Here is an 18930-nt window from a genome sequence, read left to right as displayed (position 1 = left end):
CCAAGGAAGGAAATATTCATAATATTGATCTACTGATATGGGTTTTTTCTCATGGTTAATTATTACATTGTTAAATTTGGTCCCCATCAGTCCTGGATATGTGGTTACATCTTTGACTATGATACTCTACCAGACACTGCAGCCTTGATTTAGTGACCTGTTACATTCATAAATGAATTCCCACAAAGAACCCATGTATGATCTTGTTCACAATAAAAAACATAACCATTCACATTTTAGACACATGTTAATGTTTTGATTATTAATTAATTAGAAGTTATTTAAATTAGCCATAGTTAGTTAATAGTTCTCAATGAGGAAAATCATATTCATTAATTATTGGTTAACTAACAGTGAACTACCTCAGTCATCAGTTCACTATTACTTACTGATTGGTTAATCATGTTTCCAAATTAGTTAATAGTAGTAACTAAAATGTTAATTTAGTACTACTCATTTGTCCTGTATTAATTCCTGCATAATTACCTATTAATTGCGGACCATTATTATAAAGTGTTACCTATCCCCCTATTTGAATGATGTCTTTTTAGGATCACCAGACCATCCTGCGGGCTTGGGCAATGAAAGATTTTGCTCCAGACTGTCCTTTTTTGTTTAAATTCTCAAACCAGAAAACAAATTTCATGTGAAGTTTGCAGGTACCATCAAATCTCTCTGTGCTGTCGAAGGTTGTTTCTAAAACAACCCCAAAAATGTTTAAGGGGAACGGGCAGGAGACTTTGACTCAGAGATTTCCAACACTGTTGTGTGGTGATTTCCCCCTTCAGATCATGTTGTTTGTGAGGATGAGTTTAAATATGCCATTCTGGTACTGAACTGAATTTGTCCTGCTACCGTCACACTCATCACCTTGCTGGTGCACACACTCAAGGCCTGTGTGAGCACTAACAAAATAACAGCATGCAAATTTGTAAAGATGTGGTTGAGAATGACAGAATTTACATTTTTGGGTGAACTATTCCTTGAAATTCAAAATATTGTGAAACACAACTCTAATAAGGAATTTGTTCATTCTGTTTAAACATTTGTATCTCTACAGAGAGGGCCAACACTCTCCAGAGGATTGGCATTGAATTTATGGGAAGTGCTCAGGCAATGAGGTGTACAACATTGTTTTCTTTTCTAAATATGAGGGAAAGAGCTTCCCATATGCCTCTTTCCACGCATTCAAAAAGTTAGTACATCAAAAGATTCAGTAAACATGCTTGAACTGTGTTAAATGTCATAATGTAAAAGAAATTATGAGATTCTACAAAAAATGGCCATATCTCTCATCATATAGATAATACATTCATGATGGTCATATTTTGTACAAATATGCCATATTTCTTTCGGGGTAATAATTTTGCAGTGCTTTTTCATAGCATTCAATACTTTAATTGTAGTACATTAATGAAGCAGGAGACCTAAATTGTAATTTCTCTTTCATTCTCAGGTTTGGCTTCAGTGTTATTGGAGTCTGTCCTGAGTACACTGAGAGTATTCTGCTGAACTCTGGTCCTCAGCACATCATGAAACCCTTAGACATGTGCTTCTATATCAGTGGGACCAAGGAGGAGAACTCCAGCTTCAAGGCCCAGAGAGCACACAAAAAACTCCCGATGAGCAGCATCATTACCAGTATGGGTCAAACAAATTGTTCTTCTGATAATTCCAAAAAGCTTCAAAGATACAATCTGCAATTCCTTAATCTCACAGAGGATTAATAGCAGTGCATTTAAAAGGCTAAAATTTTTAAACATGTAGCTTATTTCTGTGGTCATAGTGATAATTTGTCAATTGCATATTGTGGCACCTTCCACTAATATGGTACCCTATGGTGTCTCTACTTTTTATTTTTAAGTGTAAATAGCAAGCAAAAGTATCTTCTTTGCACTAAGTGCAAATAGTGTTAGATGCTATTTGCACCTTGATGCAAATAGTGGTAGATACAATTTTCACCCTTAATTAAATACTAACATACAGTATAGGGGCATCACTGCAGCATGTTTATTGTATTTATTTACAGTCCCACAGCTCGAGCTTGAAATCGTGATCAGCAAGGAGACTGCTGTCAAGATTTATAGTGAAAAGAGAATTACATTTTAGTCTGTTCTCACCCAAAACCAGTTGGATCGCTTCATAAGACATTGAAGAAACCATTTGAGTTGTTAGGATTGCTTTTATGATGCCTTTATGTGATATTTGGACCTTCGGAGTTCTGGCCACCGTTCACTTGTGTTGTATGGACCTACAGAGCTGAAATATTATTCTAAACATCTTGATTTGTGTTTAACAGAAGAAAGAAAGTCATACACATCTTGAATGGCATGAGGGTGAGTAAATGATGAGAGAATTTTCATTTCTGGGTAACTATCTCTTTAAGAGTTTTAGGCCCTAACTTATACCCTAATTGTGGAGAAAGAAAAATGTGGTCTATCTTGTCATGTAAGTTGAATAATGTCAGTAGAAACATTAAATAATGTAAAAACAGAAATTTCCTTTACCCTTTCCCTTCCTCTTATGTTTGCAGTTACATCAGGGGATATCCTCCAAATTTACCCTCCACTGAAAGTTCACAGACACTTTGCCATTTACAGAAGAAAATGCCTTTATGTTTTATGCAGCTGGTGAAGGTATCATATGTTCATATATCATATGAAAATTCTTTCATCATTTACTCACCCTTATGCCATCCCAGATGTGTATGACTTTCTTTCATCTGCTGAACTCTGAAGATTTTTAGAAGAATATCTGAGCTCTTTTGGTCCATACAATGCAAGTGAATGGGTGCCAAAATTTTGAAGCTTCAGAAATCACATAAATCAGCATAAAAGTAATCCATAAGACTTCAGTGGTTCTTCTGAAGTGATATGATTGGTGTGGGTGAGAAACAGATCAATATATAAATCCTTTTTACTATAAATTCTCCTACCTGCTCAGTTAATCTCCACTTTACTTTCTCATTCTTCTTCTTGTGTTTTTGGTGATTCTTCATGCATATTGCCCCCTACTGTGCAGGGAGGAGAATTTCTAGCAAAAAAACTACTAAAATATTGATTAAAAAATATTGAATAAAATATTGATCTGTTTCTCACCCACACTTATCATATCACTACTGAAGATATGGATTAAAACACTGGAGTCTTATGGATTACATTTATGATGCCTGTATGTGCTTTTTGGAGCGTAAAAATTTTGGCACCAATTCACTTGCATTGTAAGCACTAACAGAGCTGAGAAATTCTTCTAAAAAATCTTCGTTTGTGTTCAGCTGAAGAAAGAAAGTCACATCTGGGATGGCATGAGGGTGAGTAAATGATAAGAGAATTTTCATTTTTGGGTGAACTATCCATTAAATGTTTAAACATGGGCAGTTGATATGACAGAATTTTTTTAGATTTTTATATTTTAATTGTTTATATATTTATTTATTTTGGCTGAACATTTTGGCTTTTTGTCTTCTATAAAACACACACACACACACACACACACACACACACACGTATATATGTATATATATATAGCTATTCAAATTGTTATAATTTTTTTTGTAACTGTTGGAAGGTATTGCACCAACACCACTTATTAATTGAGAACTTCCACTACATGGGATATTTGTTCTTTAAAGTTTTCATTTGTCGCATTGCAGAACCACTGGAATAAAATAGTGAAGGTAAATAATTCATTAAAAAAGTGGAGAAATGGTCTACAATTACAACACCTAAAAGATTTCCCCCTTACACAATTATGCCTACATACATTATTTTTCCAAAATCTAGAAAGTTGATTTTGTATTGAATTAGTACTATTGCACTGCATAATCATCTACATGTCATATCAGTTTCTGTCTAAGACTTGCGACCACAAAGATGATGAAGACGTGAAAGCGTATGGTTTGAAGAATAAGCTCATCAATGTGACTGCTGAGACAGCAGGAGCACTTTTTGCCAGTCCTGTCTGGTCCAGCGAAGGTGGGTTTGTGCCCAGAGGTGACGTTGTTGCCGATGATGTCTGGTAAGGACCTGCCTTACAACAGGCCTACAAGCCCTCAGTCCAGCCATGTACCGATCCTGTGCAGATGTTGTTACACGTGGTCTGCCACTGCGAGGAGGATCAGCTGTTCTTCCTGTCTCCCTGTAGCGCTGTCTTAGGTGTGTCACAGTACGGACATTGCAATTTATTGCTCTGGCCACATCTGCAGTCCTCATGCCTCCATGCAGCATGCCTAAGGCACGTTCTTGCAGATGAGCAGGGACCCTGGGCATCTTTCTTTTGGTGTTTTTCAGAGTCAGTAGAAAGGTCTCTTTAGTGTCCAAAGTTTTTAATATGTCTACCGTCTGTTAGCTGTTAGTGTCTTAACGACCGTTCCACAGGTGCTTGTTCATTAATTGTTTATGGTTCATTGAACAAACATGGAAAACATTGTTTAAACCCTTTACAATAAAGATCTGTAAAGTTATTTGGATTTTTACAAAATTATCTTTAAAATACAGTGTCCTGAAAAAGGGACATTCCTTTTTAGTTTATGTACTATCATATACATTGTATATACAGTATGTATACATACACACTCACACCCACACACACATATACTGTATATATATATATATATATATATATATATATATATATATATATATATATATACTTTACAACTGCAAACATGTATCATAATGTTTTTCATTATAATATATGTTTTGCACTAGAGGTGTCACAATTCTGAAAATCTTAAGGGTCCTAAAAATATTATTATATTTTTAAAACATGTTCTGTGACAGATACTTACTAGTTGTCATTGATTATGTGCTGACCTTGTGTTAAAAAAGCCCACACCTTTTTTGAACACAACAGCTTAACCCAGCAAAAATGGTGGCTACCAAAATTCAGCTACCATATATGCTTTTGTGTTTCAGGTACATAATCCATAAAGATCCTCTCACATCAATGCTGAATGATAGCAGGAAGAACATGAGGAGTTGCACACGCATAAGAGAGGAACACCAAGCTGGAAGATCTGCTCTGAACAGAGATCAGACTCTCACTAGTTATTTATCTTACACTGTCATTTGAGCAAGACCTGTTTTATAACATCAGGTTAGATCTTAACAACATAAACTATTAAATTTGCGAACCTGCAAATGTAAAAATCTGTATACAACTCAGAATAATGCACAGCCATTCCTCTATTATCATATTTATTCCTGCCAGCTGCCCTCACTGCATTTTCAGATTGACATGCAAAGGTCAAAGGTCACAGTCAATGATCCAATTAAAGTTCCCCAAGCATGGCTGTTTAATAAGACTTGGAACTGACATTCAGCAGCCTGCTGGGCTCCTGTCAGGCTCATGCTTACACTAGACAGTTATCCCTCCCTTGACAGTTGCATAATGCATGAATTTGTATTCTCTTCTCACTACATGTTAAAACACAGAACTCAATGACAATACCAATATAGTAGCTCACAAATTATTTTCCAATATATGCCATTATTATTATGGAAATATTTAAACGTGAAGTGTGTATTTTTTGTGGCGCTACAAGCAACACCAAACAAACAGAATTGCAAAAATAAAGATTTCCCGAACACACTTCCCATATGCCATTGTGGTGTAAACCACAGGTGAGCATTCTATACGTCCCACTGTATTCTATTGCTTTTCCCCAATCACATTAAAGATTTAATCATGATTATAATGATCTCTAATGCTCATAATTATAGTATCTTTCTTTACTGCAGTACAATAACTGTGGAGCTAAACTGCATGTTTTGGATTGTGGAGTTTGTAATCGTGAGGCCGTATTCCATGTCAAGAATGAGAGGATTTTTGTATAACTTACAGGCTCTTTGCTGTCCCAACAGTGAAATTATGAAAATAATTGCAATTGGGACAAAATAATAGGTGTGATTTAGGGAGATTTAATACGTTCTTAAATGTCTGAGTTGTTAGAATGCTATGAAATGTAAGAATATCTTTTGTAAGATATTTGAAAAGAAATGTGTGTCTTCAATTAATTCAAAACACACAGAACTATCAGCCATACCTTTTAGTAAAATGTACATTTTTGATTATGTTTTGATGATGTGGTGGTAATGACATTTTTTACAACAAGGGATATGAAATGAGTAAATAGAAGCATTATTGTTACGTATTGTTTTGTTTTCTTTCCTAAGAAGGAAATGCATTTTGACTGGACAAGAGTCACGTTTCAGCGATTAATCGAAATTATCTATAAAAAATTGTGCAATTGATCACAAATAAAGATTGAATTGACTGACAACACTAAATAGAACATGTGAACAATGTCTGACCTGACATAGCTAAATTATGGTGTGCCACAAGGCTAGGTCTTTGGACCTTTGTTGTTCTTGTTTTAGGACCCAATTTATATTGTGTTGTTGCATTGTACTTGTATTTATAGTACCTGCTTTTAATTGCATTTGTAGTTACACTTTTAACCTTAAACTCTTACTCTGAACCCTAACCGTACTCTTAAACCTACCCATACCCATACCTCAACCTCAGAAACAGCAAATATGAATCTTGAGAAAACTATATGTAGTTATACAATAAAAACATTGTGCATGTAGTTTAATGTCCGTACATAATATTTAAAGACACCTAATGTATAGTGGGACCTCCCTTTATGTTCTCTCTTTAGGTGACAAAAGTAGTTGCTTAATCACCCAAGAGGCAAAAACAGGTTCACTTGCTTGAAAACAACTATGGAAAATATAACTGAAGAATAACAATAATTTACACCCCGGTGTAAATAGCCTCTGCCACACAGTGCAGCTATTTGCACCCCAGTAGTCTGGTGGAACCACAGAAATATACAACAAACTAAACAGTAGATGTCACTGCAGTGGCGTGAGGTGTAAAGACCATGGATATACATACATAGATGCCTCATTCGGCTGGTCCGGATACGTTGACCGCGGTGCCATCTTGGAGCGGTGAACAAGGAGAGTTGTTTAAATGCAAGTGAATGAAGATGAAGCCTCAGAGCTATTTTTCAGTATGTTTGCCAAGATATATTCATTTGAAGAGAACTTTATTTGCAGTTTGCTACGAAACACCCCCCTTTTTAGAAGTGAAGTCAGGAATTTTTATATCATTTAAAATATTGCCCAATATTTATGGAAAATCAGATAATCTGAAAGTTGGCTTGAAATTACTCCAGACTGTTACAGACCATATTTGTTAATTTACTTTCATGTGTTGATGGACGATGTCATGATCAATCAAGTCCCCATATGACATCACAGTGATTCCATTGGCTCAAAGAGCTAGTAATGGGTACTCTATTCAGTGCCTGATTAAAAATCTTACAAATTCACTTTATGGTATATGCAGTTTTAACAATGTAAATATGAAATTTGAAATCATATGTTACACATAATAATATATAACTGTATTTATATATTGTGAAATTAAAGATGTGTCGTTATCCCCATGGGGACTCGATTTATCGGGTGGACTCAATATTTCATGACAACGGTTCTTGACCATTCCAATATGGCGGATGTGCCGACGTATCGCAGCCTAGGAACAGCTGCTAATGAGGTATCTGCGTATAGATATCTATGGTAAAGACGGTGTATGAACGTGTACCATTGTCCTAGCGACCACGGTTCGAATCAGCGTTTTGTCCCACTCTTTTTCGCATCCGATTTCCTGTTTCCAATCTTAATATTTCCTTTAATACTACTTAAAATAATAGCTAAAAATTTATATTAATGTTGATTACATCACAGTGATTTGGTCACGGTGAATGTCGGGAAGTGCAGAGAAGGGTTTGATCCAGAGGCGGGGTCTGTCGATAGCACTCATTCCCGTGTGAAACCATGGTTATAGTAGAAAAACTAAGGTTATTTTTTCTAAGGTAAGGTTAAATTTAGGTTTATGGGTAGGGGTTAATGTAGTTTGTCTGTGGGACTCTAAATAAATACAATAAACACACTGCAGTGATACCCACACTGTATGTTAGTATTTAAATATGAGTGCAAATAGTATCTGACACTATTTGCACCAGGGTGCAATTAGAATCTACCATTATTTTCACCAGGGTTGGGGTGCAAATAATGTATGTCACTATTGCCGAAAATAAAGGAACTTACAATAAACAACAGATGTGTGGGACTTATTATTGCTGCTAAAGTAAAAATGGTCACAAAAGATCACAATGGTCTCAAAGTTAAGCACAAAATTAAAAAGAACAGGTGCAGTCTCAGGAACATCTGAAACAAAGAGTTTGTAATGAGATACAATGAGAACCTAAGTGCATTCTTTATTAGCTGACGTGACATGTATCAAAACAAAACCACTCACCCAGTTTTATACTGAATAAACTCCTAAATGCATGATACATAAAAAAAGTTAAAAGCACACTTTTGGCATGCACGTGATTTCTGTATCAAAACAACATCAATTGCATAACAGCAGAATGTCTTGACATTTAGGCACAAGCAAGCTTATTTTATACAACAATAGACATCTGATTCAAAAGGTCAAGGTTAGGCCATTGTGAAACTTCATCAAAATAGAAAGAGTATTTAGATGACTCATGGACTCAGAGAGTCAGGTGGGAAATGGGTTTGAGTAAGAACTGCAACAGGAGAATGATATCAATATATTCCTCTCACTGCATGTACTGTACACTGATCAGCCACTACATTAAAACCACCTGTCTAATATCATGTAGGTCCCCCTCGTGCTGCCAAAACAGCTCTGACCTGTCGAGGCATGGACTCCACAAGACCTCTGAAGGTGTCCTGTGGTATCTGGCACCAAGATGTTAAGAGCAGATCCTTTAAGTCTTGCAAGTTGCGAGGTGGGGCCTCCATGGATCAGACTTGTTGGTCCAGCACATCCCATAGATGCTCAATTGGACTGAAATATGGGGAATTTGGAGGCCAAGTCAACACCTTGAACTCTTTGTCATGTTCCTCAAACCATTCCTGAACAATTTTTGCAGTGTGGCAGGGTGCATCATGGTGCTGAATGAGGCCACTGCCAGCAGGGAATACCGTTGCCATGAAGGGGTGTGTGTGGTCTGCAACAATCTTTAGGTGGGTGGTATTTGTCAAAGTAACATCCACATGAATGCCAGGACCCAAGGTTTCCCAGGAGAACATTGCCCAGAGCATCACACTGCCTCTGCCGGCCTGCCTTCTTCCCATAGTGCATCCTGCTGCCATCTCTTCCTCAGGTAAACGACGAACACTCACCCGGCTGTCGACATGATCTTAAAGAAAACGTGATTCATCAGACCAGACCACCTTCTTCCATTGCTCCATGGTCCAGTTCTGACGCTCACGTGCCCATTTTAGGCACTTTAGGCGGTGGACAGGGATCAGCATAGGCTACGCAGCCCCATACTCAGCAAGCTGCGATGCATTGTGTGTTCTGACACCTTTCTATCATGGCCAGCATTAAGTTTTTCAGCAATTTGTGCTACAGTAGCTCTTCTGTGTGATCGGACCAGATGTGCTAGCCTTCGCTCCCCACACGCATCAGTGAGCCTTGGTTGCCCATGATCCTGTCGCCGGTTCACCGGTTGTCCTTCCTTGGACCACGTTTGGTAGGTACTAACCACTGCATACTGGGAACACCCCACAAGATCTGCCGTTTTGGAGATGCTCTGGCCCAGTTGTCTAGCCATCACAATTTGGCCCTTGTCAAAGTCGCTCAGATTCTTACGCTTGCACATTTTTCCTGCTTCCAACACATGAAATTCAAGAACTGACTGTTCACTTGCTGCCTAACATATCCCTCCCCTTGACAGGTGCATTTGTAACGATATAATCAATGTTTTTCACTTCACCTGTCAGTGGTTTTAATGTTGTGGCTGATCAGTGTATGTCACAGCTGAGCCCACAGGCTTCCTCGCGGAGATCTTCTGAGCCTCGCACTCTGCTGACGAGCAGTAGTTCCTCTGTGAAGCAACACAAACTGATTAATGCTTCTGGTGCCACATACCAAGACAAGGTTGACACTTAAATATGCTAATGCTGCCACTAATTGTGTCCAGGGGAATTTACAATAAAAATCCTAAAAAGACCTGAGCTAGGGATTTAGAACTGAGCTGAGTGTACAGTATACAGTACCTGTCATGAGATAAGGTTTACAGCAGGGAAATTTGGCTTTTGACAGATCTCACAATTATAATGAGAGTAAGTTAAAAAGAAATCAATCTTTTGCCATTTTTTTTTTATTTATTTATTTTTTTATCCTTATTTAACCTTGTGAAACTCCCATGCTGATCTAGGCTGGTTTATGCTGGTTCAACCAGTATGATGTTTTTTCTGGTAATGCTGGTTAACAGAAGAATCTTGCTAGTTAAGCTAGTCAAAATTCCATGTTGGAACACTAGTACATCAGCATCTCTGGATGTTGACCAGCATTCAAAACACAATAAATGCTGGTGACCAGCTATGCTGTTTTTCTTGGGTTTTTTTTTTTTTTTTTTTTTACAGCATATGCCGAGATCCTGATCCAGACTAAGCCCACATGTAGTGGTCTTGAGAGCTCTCAAGACAAAGACCACAAGATCAAGACTGCATCTCTGGCTACAGTGAGGGTTGTAACAAATTTTAAATGAATGGGAGGTAATTAACTCAAGCATCACTGAACTATTGATCAAGGTGATTGATCTTGAACAATTGTCTTTCCTCTAAGATGTCTATCCAAGGAAATTTGGGTCAAAAGGTCATCTTTGAGCCATTATCCTTAATGATGTGACATCTGATGAAAGACCAAGCTTTTATAATCTGTTCCCTCTCATATCAGTGCCGAATCGCATTGGTTGCCCCTGAACTGAAACACCTGCACTTATTTCTTCCCTGTCTGTTTTCAGAGAGAGCAATTTGTTGCCGTTTTGGCTTGGCATTTTTATTGATGGCTTTGCCAATACCATTTTATACCACATTCATCTGTACTTTGTTCCACACTCTATCCTGTTTCCCTGTCCGTGTTTTGCTTTTTTCCCAAACTTCTTAATTTCCAATGATGGCCTCTGCAATGGCAACAAATTGACATAAAATAAACACCATTGTCAGTACATCATACCAAAACTTCTCAGCATTCTTGGTTTTCACAAAAATAGAAATTATATCCATGGGGAATTTTCCCATTCATCATGTTTATTTTGTTGCATGCTTCCAAATAAAGCATTCTGCTCTCTGGGAAGGAAATTGCCCCACTTGACATTATCCTGGTAATTGTTTGTGGACCATGGAAAAGAATCCCAGTTTTTTCATTGTGACCACAGTAATGTGAGGCTGTACACGTGGCTTTAACCTGCTGACAACCGAGCATGACTGCTGTGTGCATTTTCCATTTCCCTTTTTGATTTGTAACTAGTAGCACCTAATAAACATGAAAAAAAAAAAAAAATAAAATAAAAAAATACAAATCTAGAGCAAATCGTTTTCATAAAAATTGACTAGCGGGACTAAGTTGTGAAATTTTAAAAACATCAAGCTATAGAAAGTCAGATTTTTTTTATATATTGTTTTTTATGTTTCCAGGAGTGTTGGTTTTTCGTGTTTTTAAGACGTTACAGACATTACAGCTGATTTTCTGTAAAGCTGCTGTGGAACAATGTGTACTGGGAAGCACAAATAAAAAAAACTATGCAAATAAAAATTAATTGACTTTTATGTTACAATGTTTTTGTTTTCTACTTTGGCAACAAAATGTCAATGTTCTTTCTTTGCACTGTCAACCAAACAAGCAATAGCCAGTCCTGAAGCATTTTACCAATCAGAAATTATCATAAATAATTATGATTCAAAGTAATGAGCAGCAGCATCCAATCACTGCCAACTATGTTAAAATAAAATTATACATTATCAATATGGAATCTATGTACTGATTACCATTGTCCCGTTCTGCCAAACATGTTGAGTGGTCTAAACATCATCTGCAGCCTGAAACTGAACTTTTAGTCAGTGAATGCACTTGACTGCATGGGAAAGCTACAGGAAACTCCCTTGCTCCCTATATGACTTAAGCTCCAGTGTGCTGTCTTTCTGCACTGGCTCAGAACAGTTCGTAATGCACTTTATTTTCATCCTATCTCCATATAAAGCCTCTGAAAGCAACATATTTTAGCTTTTGGATGAACCTATTGATTCTCAATGTGAAAATGCACAGTAAATATAGGATTTCTGAGGGAAAATAGCACTACTGTCTACTATAGTGGTCATTGTGTTTAGCAGCATGGCGTTTCACGATAAATTGCTCAAATTTTAAAAATGGCATATCAGATGAAACTATAAACTCTAATCTTTTGACTCAGGTTTCAATGTAAAAACATGATTAGGTTTCTTACCAGATGTAGTTTTGTTGGCATTTCTGCCAAAGACAAACTCCACTGTGATGGTCGCCATGTTGTTTTGACATATGACTCCATTTGTCAGAAAGTTTAACCCTTTACTAACAGCCCAGAGTGTTCTGAACTTAGATCAGTCAGTTTAAATGAATTAAAATTATGCTTTGCGTATAGTGAAGTCAAAATACAACAACCACGCATGTGTACGTGGGGTCTAATGAGGCTGAAGACTGTTGAAAGAGTTGATATCTTTGTGAGAAATAATAAGTTAACTTACGGTTTTAAAAGAGAAGTAAAAAAATTAAGGAGAAGGTTATGTCAAACCTTTCTTTATACAAATTAAGACAGTACAGAGATTTTAGACAAAATTAAATTTTTTATGATTTTCTTTTAGTCATTTGTTTGTGTGAATAGCAGAGCTATTGGAACGTATTAGAATTCATTCAAATAGAACCCTAGGGACAGCATTCAGGGGCCCAGCTACTGTGGGGGGCCCAAGAAAGATAGATCAACACCCCCGATAGTGCAGCACCCCCACTACGAGGTCCGGAGATCACCCGCCGGAGATCGCGTGCGTGCATTGCCTGCGAAAAATACCAGCGCACCAACATATACTGGCACGCACAAGCCACCCGAGTCACCCAAGAAAAAATAGGGCTCTACAGTGCAAGAAAATGTGAGGAATTTTTTTTGCATACAAATGTGGAATATTATTTTCACAGACCAGAGCGACATCTGACACCTGACTTCAAAACTCATGAACTTATAATAATGTCAGAATAAAAACTCCCTCATTTATCTCACCTCATATAAAATTTACGTTCCACACTGCGATAAAAAAGAATAAAGCTAAAATCAAGGACGACTGACAAACGTGAGTCTGGTGAAACGTATCCATTTGACTAGTTATCACTGAACTACTGAGCATCACATAGAAGTATGCTGGCGATACTTGCATCAAGTATGTTGCGCACTTATGCACAGCACATAATGGTTTGAGTGTTCTTTTAGACTGGGATGAAATTAAACAAACAATAAATCTCAGAATTTTGTTTGTGCACCCCTATCGTCACCTCAGTACCCCAGTTTGGGAAACATTGGTATAGACCAATTTGAGCAGACAAAAAATCAACCTCCTGTCGCAGATCTTTCTTTCTGAGAGATCAGTCTAGATCTAAACCGGGCTACTCCCTCTATATGACATTTTTAAGCATACCATCAGCAGATTACATCAGACTACAGAGTAAAATGTGTAGTTGTGTTGGGGCATGAAGAGGGTTCTCGTGTTTCTCTGTTTTTGTGCAACGCCAATATGGTGGTAGTAGTAGTAGTAGAAGAAGTCATAGTAGAAAGAGTAGAAAAAGAAGTTGTATAATTTACATAGTGCCTTTCCAGTGCTCAGTGTTGCTTTACAACAAAGTCATTTGAGTCAGCACATCTAAAAAAAGAAAAGTGGAAAGGTTGTAATCATCTGGCGGTTAAACACTTCATGAATTAGAATTTTGTGGCTCTCTAGAAGCTAGTGTCCTTAACATTAAAATAGTCATTTTCTTCCAGGAAAATGGATCAAAAATACTGATGATTCATCTTGCACAGGCGTATGTATATACATTGCACAAGCCCTTCAATTTGTCCCACCCCAACCTATAAAACCAATCTTATTTAAGCAGGGTGAATTAGATCAATCTCTTTTTTAAATTTGACTATTTGAATAGTACTATTAATAGCATCATTATTGTAGGGTGTTTGCACTAAGAAGTTGTTGTTTGTTCCCAAACTGTAGACCTGAAGTGACTAAAAAAAATACATTAAGAGGCCTCATTATGGCACAGAAGACTCCAAGGGCCTGAACAATTGGCCAAAACCTAAGGAGTCTCTTCTAAAGGGGAACAGCTTGCCAAGGCTTTATACTCATGTATCTATACATTCATACTATCAGTGTACTCAATTATATTCAACATGTATGCTGGAATATTAGGTCATTCTCTTTGTATGACATTGTATGAGAGTTCAGGCAAACTCTATGACCTCGAGAGACCTCAGAGTCGGAGTCAAATAGACCTTAGTGTCTGGTTTTTATTCTTTATTTTCTAAACTGTGCACTCATCTTTGCTTTGCTCATCTTGATGAGCTCAGTAATTTTTGATACCTAGCTACACTACCGGTCAAAAGTTTTGAAACACTTATTCTTTATTATAATTTTTTTTTTCTTCACATTTTAGAATAATAGTAAAGTCATCAAAACTATGGAATAACATAAATGGAACTATGGGAATTATGTTGTGACTAAACAAAATCCAAAATAAATCAAAACTGTGTTATATTTTAGCATCTTCAAAGTAGTCACCCTTTGCCTAGAATTTGCAGACATGTACTCTTGACATTTTCTCAACCAACTTCTTGAGGTATCACCCAGGGATGCTTTTTAAACAGTATTGAAGGAGTTCCCATCTATGTTGGGCACTTATTGGCTGCTTTTCTTTATTATTTGGTCCAAGTCATCAATTTCAAAAACTTTTTTAGTTTAATTAAATTTTAGTTTTATAATGAAATAAATTAATATGGTGGCACAATTATATTTTTGTCTACAAAACTAATTTCAAACATTTAAGCATACGCCTTCAGATCAAAAGATTTTTAAGATCATGAGAAACATTTCAGTCAAGTGTTTCAAAAATCAGACTAATCTTTCACTCTTTGCTCTCCGCATCTGAGGCCTCAGATCTATACTTTGACTTTTTTTCATTTACTGAGTTCCTTAGATGAGACAATACTCTGTATTATTAGTTTTGTTCCAGGACTTAGTCCTTGGGTATATCTTTAGATTTATTTACTCAACATTTATAATTGAACATTTTATTTATGTATCGTTACATTTATTCAATATTAATTTTTACATCGATTTTATTTCATTTATTAATTTTTACAAATTATAGTTGTTATTCCTTCTAAAAATCATCTGATTTAATGAAGTTATTTCCATCTGCTGGATCACACTGCACCAGGTCATTAAATCTGGAAGCTCAATAAAAGGAGCATATATGATTTTCTTTTCTTTTGTTATAAGAACCTCCCTATGATTCTGCAATCTAAATCCCTTGTCCTAGATTAGCCAATAATATATAAATGTACAGAAATTCACACACTGTGCCTCTTAGTTGATATGATTCATGAAGGGCAAAGAGACATGCCAAGGTTGGAGTCAGCACACAATCCACAAGTGTGGATTATCTTTTGAACAACAGGTAGCGCAATCTCCAAACTGCTCAGGTATGTTCAGGACATGATATCAACAACGCATACCAAATTTCTTATAAATCTGACAATAAATTCAAAATAATTGTAACTTTTTTATAAAAATCAATATGACAGAGAGGCAGTATGGGAAAAATTATAAATGGCTTATATGGGTATCCTGGAAATCCACATGACCCAAGAAATCCATAGACACCAAAATCATGATTTTAGGACATACAGTTAAAAAAGTTACCAGCAAAAAAAGCTATTTTTAACATTTCTTGATCCATATGTGGCGCTGTCACCAAACTTTGCACCCTCAAATCATGGTCCTGATGAAGCAGTTTTACTTCAGTACGACAAATCTTTGCCGATACAGCCTCGCTTCCTGTTTTACATCGACCTCAATAAATTTGTCAATAAAATCATAAAAATAAATTCGGCATTATTCCTTTTGTGAGGAGCAGTCTGGAGATTATTTTGAGCCATTGTTTAGGCAAATCGGGCAAAGTTTGGATGGAAAGTAGCGAATAAATGATAAAAACCATAATTCAAGATGGTGGCCACTGTAATGGGCAGAGTTTTTATTTAAGCAGTCCACTTGTATCATCAGGAGGAGCGCAATTACATGCCAAAATAATTTAGTTTCTAGGACAAATGGTTCAAAAGACACAAGCAAAAGAAAAGTTAATATTTGAACTGGTGTTGGCACTATAGAGTGTCCTAGAGACTGCAAATTTTGTATCGGGGGGCTATTTGTGCCCAGAAATTACTCTTCACTTTAAAACGACTTAAACACAATGAGAAATCAATCCTTCATGCAACATTTAATATCATGACCTTCTGAATTTATGACTTGTCGCTCAGATTTAATACCTTTTTAAGTCCTTAATTTACAAAAGGGCAATTTAAGACCTTTCAGACCTGCAAAAACCCCGCTTAATGCCTAACCTTAACATCTTACACCTAGGTGTACTTCCAGGCATCAGTGGTTTTGAGAGCCATTTTGAGGGTTGCCCCATCATGATGGCTGCCATGAGATCACATGACCAGCAGAATACTACTCACTTTATTACAGTAACCCTCGTTATTTGACATGTTGTACTGCAGACTGTCAATCAAGGGAGACAATTACAAAATGTTATCAATAGCTGAAAACCTTTGCATGACGCTGAATCCTAAATGAAGGTGTCAGTATAAAGTCTAAGAACACAATTATATTTGCAAGTTAAACGATCAAAAAGTGCACCTTTAAGAGGGTTAACCTACATCTAACATCTAACTAGCAATTCCAAATGGTTTTAGTTATATCGTGAGTGACAAAATCAGAACACTGAAATACAGGCGCATTTCAAGCCTTGCCACTTACAAACTGATCTCAGGCTCTTCTGAAAACTAATGGGAAAAATATGCATATATATTTGTTTATACTTTTTTATTATTTCCTTTTTAATAATAATCCACATTCAACATAAATGTTTAAAAACAAACATTATCTCCAAATGGATTTATACAAAAAGAACAACAAAAAAAAACCTTTCAGATCACTAAGTATAGCAACTGCATTTTGACCATTTCAAAAATAGTAAACGGATGAAAGCAGTACTTCTTGGATTTTTGGTAAAACAGAACAAAATTCCCAAATATATTGTAGAATTGCAGGGCATATTCACAATCAAATATCTAAAGTACAGATTTTCATAAAACTGTAGCCTTACACTTTGCATTAAAGTATTGTTTCTGGTCATTAGGATACGAAGGAATATCTCATTCTAACCCATGAAGCCTTTGTCTAATGTAAATTATATTAACCATTTTCATGTACCACATTTACCAACTGCATTTGTGCAGTGAACATCAACGTACTACTCTTCATAGAACAGAAGGCAGACAAACATGTTTGCCAAAAATGTGAAAATGTAAATTTAATGTTTAAAATGTTAAAAAAAAAAAAAAAAAAAAGCGAATCTACTCCAAAACCTTTTTTGACAAAGCAGTCATTTTATTCATATCAGTGAGCCACCATTTTTAATGGTTTTCTTTTATCCAAGCTCATGTTTTACAATGAATTGTACAGAAATCCCCAAAAGAGAAAACATATCAAATAGAAAACAGGATTCCAACGATCTCCTTTTGAATCTGCCTTGCTTACCAGCTGCTTTAATACAAATCTACGTAGAAAACGTTAAAGGGCCAACCCAAACTTCCAAATGTCCTCTCGCCAACCCTGACCTGTACACTTGACACTTTATTTAATCTATGGGTGGAAGAGACTAGAAATCATATTGGTGTCAGCAGAAGGTGAAGTAGATTAATATGTAAAGTGCTTTCATGGGCTGAGAGGAACAGGGGGTTAAGTAGTCCATTCTTGGCAAGTTTTGGAAGGATCTTGACAGTCTTGAAAAGCTGAGAAATGGACGGCCAGCGATCTCCTCAGAACCTCAGATGGGACTTGTGTTTGACCATATATCTGTAGCGGAGAGAGGGATAGTGAGCTAATGCACTGGCTCTCAAACTTGACATTATGCAAAACAATTTCTTCCTTAAAATCAACAGAAATATAGGTAGACACTATGTTTTGGTGGTGAGTCTGACCTGTCCAGTGTTTCCCAGAAGCGCAGGAAGATGGGCCGGTCAAGATGTCTCTTGTGGTGGCTCAGCTCCAGCACAGTCACATCCCACTTCTGTACATTTGGGTCTGTCCGTGCCTCGTCGTATTTCAGATGAAAGGCTCGGACTACACAAACATTAACACTACATGAGAAACTCGTTCCTGTACATACTGAATGAGGCTGGAATTAAATAGCTGGACAGGATTTCCTAAACAAATAAAATAAATAAATGCTGTGTTTCCCCCAGACCTTACTCACTTTTGGCAAAAATATCCACAGGGGATCCATCAGGCAGAAGCCATGGCCAGCCCTTGAACTGCCAGGCGGGACCCTGCACAAAAACTGCCACTACACGATCCCTGTGAACAAGCAATAACTTCAGGCTTAAAGGGACATAACCACAGACACAACATTTCAAGAGTGAAAACGATGACAAAGAAAAATGTAGCATCTACCTCAATCCAATGTTTACAATATAACATTTTAATACAATACAACCCTAATTCCAAAAAAGTTGGGACACATGGAAAATGTTAATAAAAAAGAAAAAAAAAGAAAAAGTGATTTGTTAATTATTTTTGTTTTGTGCTATATTGAAAGCACTACAATTTATGTTTTATCTTGTAAATGTATTATTATTGTTAAATAAACACTAATTTCAAATCACATGATTGCATCACATTCCAAAAAATGCTGAGATGGGCAATTTTAGACTAATAACAATTTGATGAGCTGAAATAA

The 18930-nt window shown here is 36.6% G+C and overlaps 1 protein-coding gene across 1 annotated transcript in view; it reads right to left on the bottom strand.

Annotated features, from left to right (window-relative positions):
- Nucleotides 1–16990: 16990 nt before the first annotated feature.
- The window catches only part of LOC127441629 (parafibromin), a 67783-nt gene continuing 65843 nt past the window's right edge, over nt 16991–18930 (bottom strand). The window contains exons 15-17 of the mRNA XM_051699247.1: nt 18448–18548; nt 18173–18314; nt 16991–18047 (exon numbers count right to left, since the gene is read on the bottom strand). Coding sequence (XP_051555207.1) covers nt 18011–18047; nt 18173–18314; nt 18448–18548 — 280 coding nt within the window. The 3' untranslated portion in view covers nt 16991–18010. The remainder of the gene's footprint in view (nt 18048–18172; nt 18315–18447; nt 18549–18930) is intronic.

This window comes from Myxocyprinus asiaticus, chromosome 5, assembly GCF_019703515.2.
Source record: "Myxocyprinus asiaticus isolate MX2 ecotype Aquarium Trade chromosome 5, UBuf_Myxa_2, whole genome shotgun sequence".
In the NCBI taxonomy this organism is placed as follows: domain Eukaryota; kingdom Metazoa; phylum Chordata; class Actinopteri; order Cypriniformes; family Catostomidae; genus Myxocyprinus; species Myxocyprinus asiaticus.
The sequence above is the reverse complement of the archived record's forward strand: the minus strand, read 5'-3'. Positions and strand labels throughout refer to the sequence as shown.